General features: G+C 31.5%; 1 protein-coding gene across 1 annotated transcript in view; it reads right to left on the bottom strand.

The window, feature by feature from the left end:
• The window catches only part of RB1 (RB transcriptional corepressor 1), a 175873-nt gene that overhangs the window by 19289 nt on the left and 141063 nt on the right, over window positions 1–15521 (bottom strand). The window contains exons 19-23 of the mRNA XM_031961928.1: window positions 10936–11081; window positions 8926–9071; window positions 7469–7573; window positions 1616–1729; window positions 1369–1532 (exon numbers count right to left, since the gene is read on the bottom strand). Coding sequence (XP_031817788.1) covers window positions 1369–1532; window positions 1616–1729; window positions 7469–7573; window positions 8926–9071; window positions 10936–11081 — 675 coding nt within the window. The remainder of the gene's footprint in view (window positions 1–1368; window positions 1533–1615; window positions 1730–7468; window positions 7574–8925; window positions 9072–10935; window positions 11082–15521) is intronic.

Here is a 15521-nt window from a genome sequence, read left to right as displayed (position 1 = left end):
TTGGACATAAAAATATTAGTTTAGAAAGAAGAAAAGAGTAATTCTATCACATTAATAATACCTTAAGTGTTAAACATACAATAAAATATTGATGATTGTATACTCTCCCTGCCTCTTGGAAATATACTTATATATTAAATATGACCTTTCAAAGATCAAATAATTAAATTAAATGACTTGCTTATGGTTACACAATATATAAGATTATCTTTGAAAACTGAGATTAGAAGGGACCTATGGTCCAACTCTCTCACTCTAGACTTAGGGAAACTGAGAACCAAGAAGAAAAATTACTTGCTCAAGTCACAAAATCAGTAGAAATCAGAACTGTGATTCAAAACCAGGTCTTCTTACTCTTCAACTGGAGAACTGCCCTGATACCTGTTGCTAAATATTTAAAGATCTGCCTGTATTTCTAGGTAATCAAAGATTATATATTTGCATGGCAAAAATTACTTTTTCTATATATAATAAGGTTACTGGCTAATGAGGGTTCCTTAAAACATACACAATACCTTGTGCTTGGTATCAAAAAATAAAAAAACAAAACAAGATATTAACAGATTTCTTCCTCCTTGGTTGTTTTCTTATACATTAAGTACAATTTGATTGGCCAATTACTTTTATCATGGTAATATATTATAACTCTCCTGGGTTAATCTTCCCACTTTGCACACAAGCACAACAAGTTTCAAATAGCCCATGATACCATGTAATAAGGCAAATGGAGCACATCAAAGCTAGGAAGCATATGTGGTTGATGTGGATGATAGCATAATAATTCAATGCTGTACCATACCTTTCATCTGAGCATCTAAAAGAGCTTCAAAAACACCAGCTCACTAATGCACAACAACCTTTTGAAGTAGAGACTTGCCCAAGGGAATATAAGAAGACCATGGGAAAACCAGAAATAACAGTTTCAAGTCTCAATTTGCAGTCATCTGTTCTAACAAGTTTGTACTCTCATCCTTAATGAGATATTGCTTTTCTACTATGCAAGAGTGGTCAAGGCCCACAAAAAAAGGGTTCATAAGACATTGCATGAAATACAGAATGGCTAATAAATGAAATTTAAAAATATGCTTCATTCAACAAATAAGTTCCAATAAAAATAAAAGTATTTCAAAGGCTTACAACTAAAGGGAGAGAAGTAACTGTGTATAATAGAAAGCAGGAATGAATAGAGAATTATTTGTAGGTTTATACTTTAACATATGATCTTTTTTATTTATCAGCCTAAAGATACCACATAAGTGAATAGTAAAGTTTAGACAAGAGGTTTTGGCTTTTTAAAAAAGACTTTTTAATCCTGGATCAAAATTTATTGTTCTTTAACAACAATTCAAAGAGAAAATGAGCACTAACCTTGATCTTGGAGTCATTTTTGTGGGAGTTGGAAGACCTTCTGAAAATTTGTATGGACTTTTCAAGGGTGATATATAAATATTCCCTCCAGGAACACGTAAAGGAGAACTAGAAAACTTATAAGGACTCCGAGGAATGTGAGGTATCGGTGATAAGGTTGGGGGCTATAACAACAAAAGTAAATAAAGGTTTTAACATTTTTAAATTGGAAATTCTGATGCAAACACACAACACATTCTCAACATACCCTGGTGGATGCATATTGTAGAATATTTGTTTTCAGTTTCTGCATGAAGACCAAATTGTAGAAGACTATGATGGAATCATATTGCCCTTCTCTGATCAAAACACGTTTGAAAGTCTGTGGAGAAAAAATTATGCTAAATGAATTTATTAATTCCTCTCAATATTTTTTTTCTTAATTCATACTTTTATTTAAATAGTTACATTGTAATGTGCTCTCTTCAACAGATTAAAAATAAAATACAAGCGATATTTAAGCAGGCCTTACTATGATTCAAAGAATTCCTTGTGGAGATGCAAAGATAAAAATGACCCAATCCCTATTATCAAGAGTTTTAAAATTTCATGGATTTGGGAGTGGAGATTGAAATAATAAAACATACACAAATAAATATGATACAAGGCAAAATGTGGTAAAGGCAAATGAAAAGTCCAGACAAAAATCCATTAAATTTTGAGGTGAGATCATGAACAACTGTGTGCATTAGGAGAGGTTTAGAAGGAGTTAGTGTCTCTGTGAGATTGTCTAAAACACAGAGACTATGAAAGACAATGATGTGAAATAAGGTTGGAAAGGTGGACTAGAAGTATAATGTGGGAAGTTTTAAAGGAACTTGCATTTGATCCTATAGGTAAAAATTTTTTGAGCATGGGAGTGACATGGTTAAATCTGTACCTAAGAAGACTATAGTAGTAGATATGTTAAGGATAGATTAGAGAAAAGAGAGGTTACATACAAGGAGACCAGTAAAGAAACTTTTAAAAATAGTTTGGTACTAAGATGTAGTAAGGCCATAAAATGGGAATGGTAATAAAAACAGTGGACAGAAGATCATAGTATAAAAGCTTTATGGAAGTAAACTTAGCAGGTCACAGGATTGCATATAGAGGCCCTGAGGAGACTTCAGAGGCCATCTAGTCCAACCCACTTGTTTTACAGATAAGGAAATTGAAGGCCAGGAAGATTAAGTGATTTACTCACACAGGTAGTAAATGGAAGCAGATTTAAGCTATCTAATGCTCTTATATAGTATGTGAAGTTGGAGAAGAGTCAAAATAATTCCAGAGTTTCAACCTAGGTAGTCAGAAAGATGATGGTACCATAAAAAGAAATAAAGAACACAGAAGAAGAGAGGATTGAAATGATTTAAGTTTAGGACATGCTAAATTTTAGATGTCAACAGAACATGCAGTTGGAGATATCCAGAAATCAAATAGAACTATGGTTTTAGGACTTGGCGAAAAAGTTAGATATACAAATTTGAGCACTGTTTACATAGAAGTTAAAATAGAGTCATGGGAGAAGATTAAGTAGATCAGGCAGTGTGGCTTTGCAGACAGAATACTGGACCAGAAACCCTGAGACAGATAAAAGTGGTGGTAATATGCCAGGTGAGTGAAACCACCATCACTACCACTCTGATAATTACTTCCCCTCAGATCCTAATGGAGAAGGATCAGGCCTGGGAACTCCAGAGCCCTGGAAAAGTATGGTCACTAAAAATAGCAGCCTGCTTCTAGTCTAAGCCCTACAGTTAACCATCAAGAAGAGTCACCCTGCGCAAAACAGACTCAACATTGTTGTCTATATCACCACCAATTATTTACTAACTGCCATTGATGGGCAAGTAAGCCCAAGAATACTAGGAATAGCAGCACACCTTCAGACTTCTAGCTCTGCTTTCAGTCCAGGCTCCCAAATGTCATCCAGAAAGCAGTCCCTTTTGGAAAGGGGAGAGACATTCCCATCAACTACCAAAAGTTGCTAAAGAAGCAACCACTACCCAACTGACCCTATTTATAACCCAGTCCCTGTTTATCTTCCAATGAATCAACTCTTGTGGAGATGTAATCTGGCAACTGTTTCTGAAGCTGCCAATTTAGCAGTCAGTAATTGAAGACCCAAAAAATAAATTTTCTTGTTACCAAAGTCTTTGGCACAATGAAATGATTCAACATCAGAAATTAATATTGCTTTATTAAGGGAAATAACATTAAAGAAGAAACTTTACCACCTTTACTGCAGTACCCTGGTGTCTTTCCAGATCAGCTGAATGTCTTGAAGGAAACCAGGGAAAGCAATAGGGACCAATTAGGAGGGAAAGCATTCCAGACATGGAAAACAGCCCATTCAAAGGTACAGAGAAAAGGACTGGAATGATACAGGAGGAACAAGATAATTCAGTGGCTATAAGGAAAGGATTAAACTATAAGGAGGTGCAAAGGTATGAAAGAACTAGCTTTTGAATAGCTTTAAGTGCTAACTAGCTGATTTCATAATTGATCCTGGGAGAAAAAAACCCAATACTCACAGCAAACAAACATTTTTAAATGATCTCTTTTGAGATAATTGGCTTGCTAGTTGAAATTTATTCAATAAAACTCAAAAAAAATCTTTTGGAATTCTGGTTTAAGAATGTTCATCCACTTTTCAATATTTTGAGACACTGGTATTGCTTTTGTCTTTCCTTTTGTTACTAGAGATAATTTTGGAGTTTGCATTGTGAATACCTTCAATGATCAAGATTTTTGACTTTTTCTTTTTCAGATTTTAGTAGCTCCCAGATGACATATCTGATTTTATCTAATCTATGCTTAAAGCAAAGGGTTTTTTTTCTTTTTTTTTAATTCCTTGCACTGATAGGCAAACACATTTTTGTGACTTGGAACTGAGGGTACCACTGACAAAAAATAGTACAAAGTCCTCAAATAGAATTGGTTACCAATTTTGTTATGATATAGTATTGGCATATTAAAAAGTCTATGTTTTTAGCCTATTCAGTTAACATTTGTGGTTTGCCTGCATTAGTGGTAAACAGCTCTCTGATTTCTTCATATTTATCTTGCCTTTTTATAAGACCAGAACACAAAGAAGCACTATATACTCCACTATCTTCTTTATCAATCTGATCTCAGTGCAGGACCTGCTGGCAACCCTATGCCATCATCTATATATTTATTTCTTAGATTCACCGGAAATTTCATTACACTAGCCAAGACAAAACAATTCAGTGGTATCTCCAAAGCCCAATTGGCCAGCTTTTTAGTGTTCCTTCTAGACTTTCACAGATATCTAGCATATAGTCTTAGGATACTTAGAATCGTCATTGTGTATAATCCTGGACAGCATTACCCTGTTTTGTAGTTGTTCCCTCCTTACCTCCTCTCTACCACATTGATAATGAGTTTGGTTTTGAGGGCTCTATTGTAGTTATTATAACCATCAGAGGAAACTAATCAGTACAGTGGATTGCACACAGGATTTGGAGTCAAAAAAAGGTGAGTTCAAATCCTCTCTTACATACTTGCTAGCTATGTGGTCCTACCTAAGTTACTACCATTGTTAGTCTCAATTTCCTCATGTGTAAAGTGAAGAAAATAATAACATTTTACCTCACAATATTATAATATATAAAATGATCTAAGAACATATTAAGCGTTAATTTAATATTTTAAAGCACAATATTAAATGTTAATTATAATGATTACTCATTTTGTTCTTGTCTTTTTAATGATTTCAAATAGTAACAAAAAGTATGAAGACTATCTTTAATATTTATTGTTGCACAAGTGAATAAAATACTACTTTTTATAATTAATAAAAGTACTGGGATATGAAAGCATTTGTTGTAGGATCACAGAAAAGTATCTTTGTGACAACCTCCATAGAATTAAGGATGGTAGGCACAATATGTATGTATCTTACATTTCTTCTGCTACATCCATATATTTCAAAAGTATTCTATTCCATGGGGCTTCGGGATTATAGACATTTAGGAAGTTATAATAAATCTATTAAAAAGTCATTCTTAAATTTATTTTGATCAATGTTATATCTGAGCAATTGTGGGCAACAATTTTGTCTTTGATAATGCTCTAGTTCCGGTAGTCTATTTGTTGAATTCTCAAAGATATTTTGGGTCTATATTTGTAATACAAAGACTTGTCATTTATTACTTTATTAAAGAAGTGGATTTTCTAATGTAAAATTATAGTCACCAAGTAATGTCTTTCTAGGTATTCAGTAGGTGCTAAAATGTTACAACATGTAGTGAAGTGTCACATAGTTTCTTCCATTTCTGTTGTAATTGTTAGAAGTAAGGCTGGGGGTGGATAAATGTCTCTTGCAATAGAGTCAGGAAGAGCTTAGTTTAAACCCTTATTCTGTCATATACTAGCTATGTGGTCCTGATAAAATTGTTTTAACTTTTCATGCTTTTGATTTCCTCATTCTAAATTTGCAGTATCAACTACAATGTTCTTGTGAGAATTAGCACCTTTCTTGATGTTCAGGGCTTTTAAAGTGTTCCTCCTCCTCAATTGATCATATATTTACTTACCTATATAGATGGTATACAATGGAATGTAAACCCCTTAATTATATAGGCTATTTCCGTGGATTATTATCTTACAAAAGCTTAGTATAATATCTTGCACCTAGAAATCAATACTAATATTAATAACATTTGCTTAACTGAATGGAATCAAATCAGCTTCAGGAAGAAGATCCAAGACTAGATGTATAAATTTGTATGTCACCTGAATAGAAGGGATAATTAATTGAACCTATGGAAATGGATGAAATTGTCAAGGAAGAAAGCATAAACTGAGAAGATTAAGGATGGAGTGTTGTGGAATAGGAGAAGGAAAATATATTAGTAAAGGAGACCAAGAAGGGCCAGTCACCCTTGACATGAAAGTTGAAATATTATCAAGAAAGACCAAGAGATCAGTCAATAAATAGAGAAAGGTAAAGGAAGATAAGACCTAAGAAAATGTTAATACACCCCAATTGTCAAATTCTCCTGGGCATAAACTATTGCTGTAATAGTTAAAATGAAGTGCTATGATACACAGACTAGGCAACAAGTCAGAAAAGTCAGCCAAATTTGTGTGGCCTGGAGGAGAAAAAGTTCACAGGCCAGAAAGAAGAACATTAGTATGGATATAAAAAGATTAGAATTATGCAAAAATCCTTATTTCTATTTCATTCTCAAACTTTATCCGTCCAAGTCCAAATGTCCACAAAAATATTTATTAAGTGGACAAAGACAGGTGCTTTAATTAGGTAAGTATTTTACTGGAGAACATTAAAAAGGTTTCCATTTTAAAAAGTTTCATTACTTTCAAAATTAAAAACTTTAAGAAGAAATTTTAAGTGAATTCTATAAACCAATTTCATGAATTTATTTACATAGGATATTTCTGATATGTCTAAATTAAAAAAAAATCAAAACAAAATAAAATTATATATTTAATTTTAAAAAACAAATGCTACCAATACTGAAAACATTTTCATCTTTTAAGTATTCTACTCTAATGTAACTAGGAAAATCATACAATTATATCAATACCAATTTTATTTGATTAGCAGGGTGTCTTTAAAAAAGAGGAGTGGAATTTTTATAACAAGATAGGCTTCACACAATAAGTTTTTGATATTTAATGACAGGATTTTGTTCATATAGAATTTTTAAAAATTCATTTAGGAAGAAAAATAACTGAATCATACTTCTTACTTTGTAAAGCAAATTTTATTTTGTTAAATAAAATTCAATATTTGTCTCTTTAAGGTATTATAACCAATCTTTGTAATTCTTAAACTTTAATTAAGATTTTTAAATGTCACAATTTTTTTCCATTTCTTGCTTTAGTTAAGTTTAATTACCATTTTGTAGATTTGTAAAAATGATAAAAATGAATATTCCAGATCATCAAATTGAAAGAAATTTGGGAATGTTTGGTTAAGAATCAATTTATAGTCAGATCTGTATGTCTTGGTTTCATCTAGTAAAATTATCTAAGAAATAATTAAAATAATTTGGATAAAATACAAACACTGAAATCATTTACATACCTCCTGGATGGCATGGGTAAGGTCCTTGTATGCTGTCACAATGATTTTGAATTTAAGATCTATATTTTTCACTTTGCATATGCCATACATGGAGCACATCATAATCTATTAAAACAAAGTAACAGCAATCAGAATTGTACTTTCATACCTAGAAAGTACCCATCATCTTTTCCACCTTGCTCAAAAAGCTAGAAACTTACTTCCTTGCAGCATAATCTATTTCAATAAACCGAATATAAAGAGTTCAATATATTATTATAATCAGCTTCATCTCAAAGTCTATAAATTCTAGATTCTCAATAAAAACACAGATATAGTCAACTCAATTATTTAAGGATTAATTATCAGGTTTGTTAAATTCACATAGCATTTGGTTCTTCTTAGCATATTTATGAAAGAAGAGGTCACATTTATTTTAGCTAGTTTTCCGATTATTTGAAATCTCTGGTTTAAAAACAAAAAGGTCAGGTGGGAAAGTGGTTAGAACTATGTAAAATAAAGCTATAGCTTGTTATTTAAATTACCCATGCTTTCTTAATTATGGGCTTCAGGCTTCTATAGTAATTATGAATCTTTCTTCCACCTAAATGCCTATAGTTTTTGTAATAAACTTGCTTTTGTCTTTCACTCTAGCCAAGAAAATAAATTTAAAGGGACTTTGAAACTGTTTTAAACAATGACAGCATGACTGAAATAAACATACAACCTTTCAGTATTAATTGGACATTTTGGAATGTTTTGTTAAAAATCAAAGTGTTTTGGTTTCACTTATTTGTGTTATAATATATTTTCATTTATCTTTTATCTCTTTTTGTTCATAATAGTAAAAACCTACTTATTTTACTTTGTGGGAAGTGAATGCCACAAAGTCTTTATAAGTGACTTGTCCTCTCACCTACAGATATTCTACAGAATCAACAATTTTTATTTACCACAGCAACTAATTTTATGGCAAAGTATATACTGAAGAGCTAATTATGTTTTCAAAGATTAAATAAAGTAACTGAATCTCTCCAGTTTAAATGTTTATTTCATGTACATTCCATTTTGAGAATGGAATAATGGTTTTATAACTGAGTGGTAACTACCTAAACAAATAAAAAGAAAATAAAACTCCATCATAAACTTATACGCTACACCACAGTGTGAGTTATATTATTCTATGTATAGAGTTTAGCGCATATTCTAGTATAATATAAGCAACCCTCAACAGTAGCATTACAAAAGGGTTCTACTATCACTTACATTTTAAAATAGAAATACTATTTCAATAATTATAGGGTAATTTTTGAACTATATAGTTGATATTTATTAATTATGGCAAAATAAAAGTATTAAGTACATAACTGAAGTTTGATTTTACTCCATTAATATAATTTTTCCTTTGAATCTAAAGTCTATGATTAGTGCCTGACAAATTATTCCTAGAAAAAAAAGAAAGTGATTTTTTTTTTTACCTGATCCAAATGCCTATCCCTCATGAGTTCATACTCATTTTGCAATGTATGTTGGAAAAGGGTCCAAATGATGTGCTCCAGTTCTGGGTGATCTGACAGAAGTCGTGAACATAAAGTATTCAGCCGGAGATATGCCAACCGATACACTGATGGTTACAGGAATAGAAAGGGAATTAGTAACTTTAAACTATTTATTTTTAATTTTAAACTATTTGACTTATTACTAATTTTCTTCCTTATACTAAATTCTTAATACTATAATGCTATCCAACAGGTTTTAATAACACAGCACTTCCTCTATTGTTACCTTTCTTATAAAGAAATTTCCCATTCTTAACAAACAGAGCTCAGTAATACTTGCTGAATCAAGCATTAATTGGCTTAAATTTCAAAAACAAATACATGCCATTTATCATGGGAGGTGGGAACATGTCAATAACTATCTACAAACAAGATAAAGACAAAATAAACTGGAGATAATCAATAAAAGTAAGGAACTACAATCTAAAGGTGATCAAAAAAGGTTTTGTAAGGAACAGATTTTAGTTGGCATATGAAGGAAGCTAGAAAGTAGAGGTGAGGAGACAGCATTCTAGATATAGGAGACAATCAGTAAAAATGCCTGGAATTGAGAAAAGTTGTATCTTATGTGAAGAACAATAAGAAGTTCAGAGTCAAAAATGTGTCTTAAAAAACACAAATAGTGGATGAGGATGGAGAGGGGCGAGGGGTATTCTATTCATTTTGGGAGTTAGTTGAGATATCCAGGTTAAGTGACTTACCAAAGTCACAAAAATACTAAGTTCAGAGGCAGGGCTTTATGATTTCCTGTCCCTAAGTCCAGCATTATTCTAAGCTGCCTCTTTTATTAACATAACTATGATAATAAATTTATTTAGTATATTTCTAAGAGAGAAATATAAGGAGAAATGAAGGTCTGGGAGAAGGGAACTTTAATTGGAGCAAGAGAAAAAAAGTACATTTTAAAAAATGAGTTTTGATGATTAAAAGTAAAAGATATACATAGTAAATTATCTAGAATCCAAATTCTTTTGGAAAGAAGCACATAACATATTAAATTTTCTTATACTAAGATAAATACACAATGTTTGTGGTCTTATTTAAAGATTAAATTTTTGTTATACTTTTCTGAAGTTTGTTTTTGTTTTTTAAAGCAGAAAATTCATTTGGGGTTTCCATTTTTTTCCCCAAAGAATTTAAAGCATCATGTAAAAATAACCTCTTGTTAAGTTATTATATTGTTGGAAACTGAATGGATGTCCATCAGTTGGAGAATGGCTGAATAAATTGTGGTATATGAATATTATGGAATATTACTGTTCTGTAAGAAATGACCAACAGGATAATTTCAGAAAGGCCTGGAGAGACTTACATGAACTGATGCTGAGTGAAATGAGCAGGACCAGGAGATCATTATATACTTCAACAACAATACTATATGATGACCAGTTCTGATGGACCAGGCCATCCTCAGCAACGAGATCAACCAAATCATTTCCAATGGAGCAGTAATGAACTGAACCAGCTATGCCCAGAAAAAGAACTCTGGGAGATGACTAAAAACCATTACATTGAATTCCCAACGCCTATATTTATGCACACCTGCATTCTTGATTTCCTTCACAAGCTAATTGTACAATATTTCAGAGTCTGATTCTTTTTGTACAGCAAAATAACGTTTTGGTCATGTATACTTATTGTGTATCTAATTTATATTTTAATATATTTAACATCTACTGGTCATCCTGCCATCTAGGGGAGGGGGTGGAGGGGTAAGAGGTGAAAAATTGGAACAAGAGGCTTGGCAATTGTTAATGCTGTAAAGTTACCCATGCATATATCCTGTAAATAAAAGGCTATTAAATAAAAAAAAAAAAGTTATTATATTGTTATACATCACATATATATGTATATATGTGTGTATGTATGAATATATATACACACACACAATAAATTTGAAATTGTGATGATAATGAGATATCTATGAACCTTTTTTATAAAAGAGTGAAAGGGAGGTAGATTTCGGTGGCTTCTGAGTTTGAGAGGCTGATGTTGTCTGTGGCTCTGCATTTGAAGCAGAATTTATTCGAGCTGTTGATCCTTTTTTCTTGGGGGATCTTACAGGAGAAAGATACCTAGATGTATCAAAAGAGAAACTGTTAACTCAAAACATAGTAATTGGCAAAAACATTTTAGCAGTGGTACACATGTAAATACAGCCACCATTTGCTAGCAGTTCAAGTGAATAGTTCATTTAAATATAATATCACAAAGATAATAATAAAAGGAGTACTAATCTAATCATATTCAAATGCTACATTTTTTTATCACAACATATGGTGAATTTTGCATATAAAATGCTACATTTTTTTATCACAATATATGGTGAATTTTGGATATCAACTTCTTATGGAAAAAACGTTATACACATATTATATTCAAGTTCTATTAATAATCACTGAAGGAAAACCCAGGAAGAAGTATGAACTTAAAAGAAAAACCAATTATTGGTCTCAAAATACAGTGCTGTCTAATTTCTCTAATAATAAAGTGTCTTTAAAAAATGGTATAAAAGCAACAAATCCTTAAATATAATTATGCTACAATTAATAGAGAAGATAAAAAAGTTAAATGTATATATATATGGACACATAGTCAACTTAATGTATAGTAGGAGAATTCTTTGGAGTCAAAATAAGGGATGTCAATAATTAATATTAAGCAACAGAATATTAATAGTATAATTTATTATACTTATGAATATGTCATATTCATTATATTACTATTCTCTAGGGAATATTTTATAAATTAGAGCCAGTCATATTTAATAAATAGAGCAGTTACATATCAGAATATCAATACTCTCTCTTAATAAACTTTGGCTAGTCCAATGCACTCTGTTGGCATTTTATTTAAATTAGGTAATGATGAGCCATCCCCAATTCCTGATTCTGGTCATCAACTGCAAAAAAAGAATTCTAAAGTAGAAATATGTGCTAAACGTTTATGTAGACTTCTGTATCATATTTAGCAATTCAAAAGGAAGTAAATTAGCAAAAAGTAAAAAAAAGGAATCATTGCCACAGTGACAGAAGTCTTCTCTCCTGTCTCCTCAGCTTTATCTTGTTTATAATTACTAGGTTGCTCCAATCAACCTAGAGTTTCTTCTCTATTCATGAACTGCCAAATACCTTAGAGGGTTAACTTGGGTAGTAGTTATGCTACAGATACATATTATCATAAAGAAACCTGATGTACATAAACACAAATAAACATAATAGAAGTAGAATTGCATATAGAACCAGATCCTCTTAGCTCTAACTAACAATGCTCAAGCTAACTTTCCCAAGAAACGATTAATTTTCTCTCCCTATTATTCAGTCCATCCAAACAACAATTCATTACACATTCTGGGATTAACATTTCAAGCAATTTTCCTTGCTCTATGTTACAGAAGACTTATGTGCCTAGTTTATTTTATTATCAATACCTGGATACAGTAATATAAATAATGTAAACAAGTAGATACTGAGGTTTCCTAGAGATTATTTCTAATTTCCACAAAACAGTTCTAAACCTATATTTAGTTGAATATTCCTTTTGCGGTTAAGAGGAAATGCTAATGGGGCTCAAATTACAAGTTCATAGAAGCTAATTACTTTCACTGTTAACTGGCTTGTTTTTTCAATTTCAATCCCTACCCTATACCACTGCATTGAACCTTTTTTCTTGAAGACACAAATATATAAGACAATGAACTAAAACATTTATGAATAAAGCCTCACAGAAAAACTCAGAATGGACACAAACCCAAAAAGAATTCCCAGAAGAGCTATAGAAGGGATAAAGGTTTTTTTGTTTTGTTTTGTTTTGTTTTAAGGGCAAAAACTCCTCCCCCCACATGCAAATAAGAGTAGAAAGGAAAAAATTGAAAAAGAAATGAAAAGAAATGAGAGCTATGCAGCAGAGTTATAAAGAGAATTTATATCTTGATAAAAGAGGTACAAAAAGTTACTGAAGAAAATAACTCCTAAACAATTAAAATTGGCCAAATGGAAGCTAATAACTCCAGGAAACCTCAAGAAATAATAAAAACAAGCCAAAACATTAAAAAAAAAAAAAAAGACAGAAGAAAATGTGAGATTTCTTATAGGAAAGACAATTGACCCAGAACACATATCGGGGAAAGATAACTTAATAATTATTAGACTAACTGAAAGCCATGGGAGGAAAAGACTAGATGTATTCAAGAAAACATAAAGAAAAATTATAACCAAATCTGGAGGGCTAATGAACGAGATGAGGTGAGATCTTTCAAGACAGTTGTGAAAATCGAGTAAGGCTTCATCTATTTCAAAGTTTGAGTAGGCCTGAAGGACTTTAAGCATCAAGTCAAGGGCATCCTTAAGTTCCCTCCCTGCTATCCCCTAAAAGCATACTTAAATCCCCTTGTTATCCTCCTATGACATCAGTGTCTTTCTGTTAGGTCAAATATGGGCAACTATGTACTTATTGGTCAAGTTCAATTTCTTGGTTAGTTCCCGCGTTTAGAATGTAAGATCCTCAGCCAATAAAGATGAGGGTCAGTGGTGGGAGAGGTATTTGCGTTAGGGATAAAAAGTGTTGACCCTGCCCCCTAAGGTGCTTCCTCCCTTCGATTGTCTGCTCCACAGGTGGGATGTCCGATTCTCACGAGATCGTATAATAAACTTTGCTTTGCTTCTAGATATCTCTCCAGCTTTTTTATTAAATGTTGTACCACACACTAAGTAGAAATAGAAAGAATCTACTGACCATTTCCTTAAAGAAACAGCAAAATGAAAACTCCCAGGAATATTATAACCAAAGTTCAGAGCTCCGAGGTCAAAGAGAAAAATAGGAGCAGTCAAAAAAAAATAATAATTCAAGAACTATGAAGTAATTACAATCAAGAATAACTTAGTAAAACTGAGTATTATTTATATATATATATATATATATATATATGTATATGAGAAAAATGTTTATTTAATGAAACTTTCCAATATATCTGATGAAAAGATCAGAGCTGAATAGAAAATGTGACTTTCAAAAACAAAATGCAAAAGTTACATGAAAATGTAAAGATAAGTGAGAAAATATAAAGTATTAAAAAGAAAAACTATTTACATTCTTATTTGGGGAGATGATACATATAACCCCTGAAAACTTATATTGACCAGTGGTTTTAGAAGGAGTTTAATTAGACAGAGACCCAAGTTTTGATTCTATTATGTTTATAATAATAATAAAACAAAGAAGAGGACAGAAGAGAAGAATGGAGAAAATTGATCTCACATAAATGGGGCATGTAAGGAAGAATATAAACAATAGAGGAGGCAGCAGGGGGAAGTGAAGCAACACTTGATTCTTACTGTCATCTGAACTAATTCAAGAAAGAAAGAAAGAATATACATACACATACACAGAAATTAATCTTACACAAAAGGGAAACAGAAGGGAAAGGGCTAAGGAGTGCCCTTATGTGGGAAAGATAAGAGAAATGGCAAATTAAGGAAGGCAATAGGCTAGATGCAAAATAGATTCTTAAAGATGGGTAGAGACAAATATAAGAGATTACTATGGAGGGAAATACATAACTACCAAGATAATGTAAATGTGAATCAAATAAACTCATCATAAAAGAGAAGTGGTTAGCAGACTAGATTAAAAATGAGAATACAACAACATGATGTTTACAAAAAATACATTTCAAATAGAAAGATAAAGAATTTTAAAAAGGAGGGAGAAAAGATAGATCAGAATCTATGCTGCTTCAGCAGTAATAAAAAAGGCAAGGATAGTTGTGATCTCAAACAAAGCAAAAGCAAAAAAAAAAAAAAAAAAAAGCTCTAATTGAAAGAGATAAATTTTACTAAAAGGCAACAATGAATAATAATACTGAATACATTTGCACCAAGTGGGATAGCATCTAAATTCTTAAAGGAAAAGTAAAATGAAATATAGGAGGAAATAGTAAAATTCTAATTATTAGGGTCCTCAATTTACCCTTCTCAACCTAGACAAATATAATCATAAAATAAACAAGAAAGAAATTAAGAGAAATGAATAGAATTTTAGAAAAATTAGGTGTGATAAATATCAGGAAAATACCAAATGACAAGAAAAAGGATGACATCTATTTCTGAGCTGTGAATTGCACTTTCACAGAAACTGACCATGAATCAGGGAATAAAAACCTCGCAAACAAATTCAGAAAAATTAAATTCTCCTTTTTCTGATTATAATACAATAATTGTGTTCAAAAGGATCTTTGAAGCATAGATTAAAATTAAATTATTCCTAAAGGAGTGGATCAAAGAACAAATAAATTAAAAAAACAATAATTTCATTACATACCATGAAAATAACAAGAAAACTTAGCAACCCTTGTGAGATGTACCCAAAACAGTACTTAGGAGAAAATGTATATGTCTAAATGCTTATATCAACAAGAGAAAGAATAAACTGATCATGCAAGTGTAAAAAAATGGAAAATCCACAAATTAAAAATTATCATTTAAATACCAAAATAAATTTTGAAAATCAAAGAGATT

This window comes from Sarcophilus harrisii, chromosome 3, assembly GCF_902635505.1.
Source record: "Sarcophilus harrisii chromosome 3, mSarHar1.11, whole genome shotgun sequence".
Taxonomy (NCBI): Eukaryota; Metazoa; Chordata; class Mammalia; order Dasyuromorphia; family Dasyuridae; genus Sarcophilus; species Sarcophilus harrisii.
Note: the sequence above shows the minus strand (reverse complement) of the source record. Positions and strands in the feature narration are given on the sequence as shown.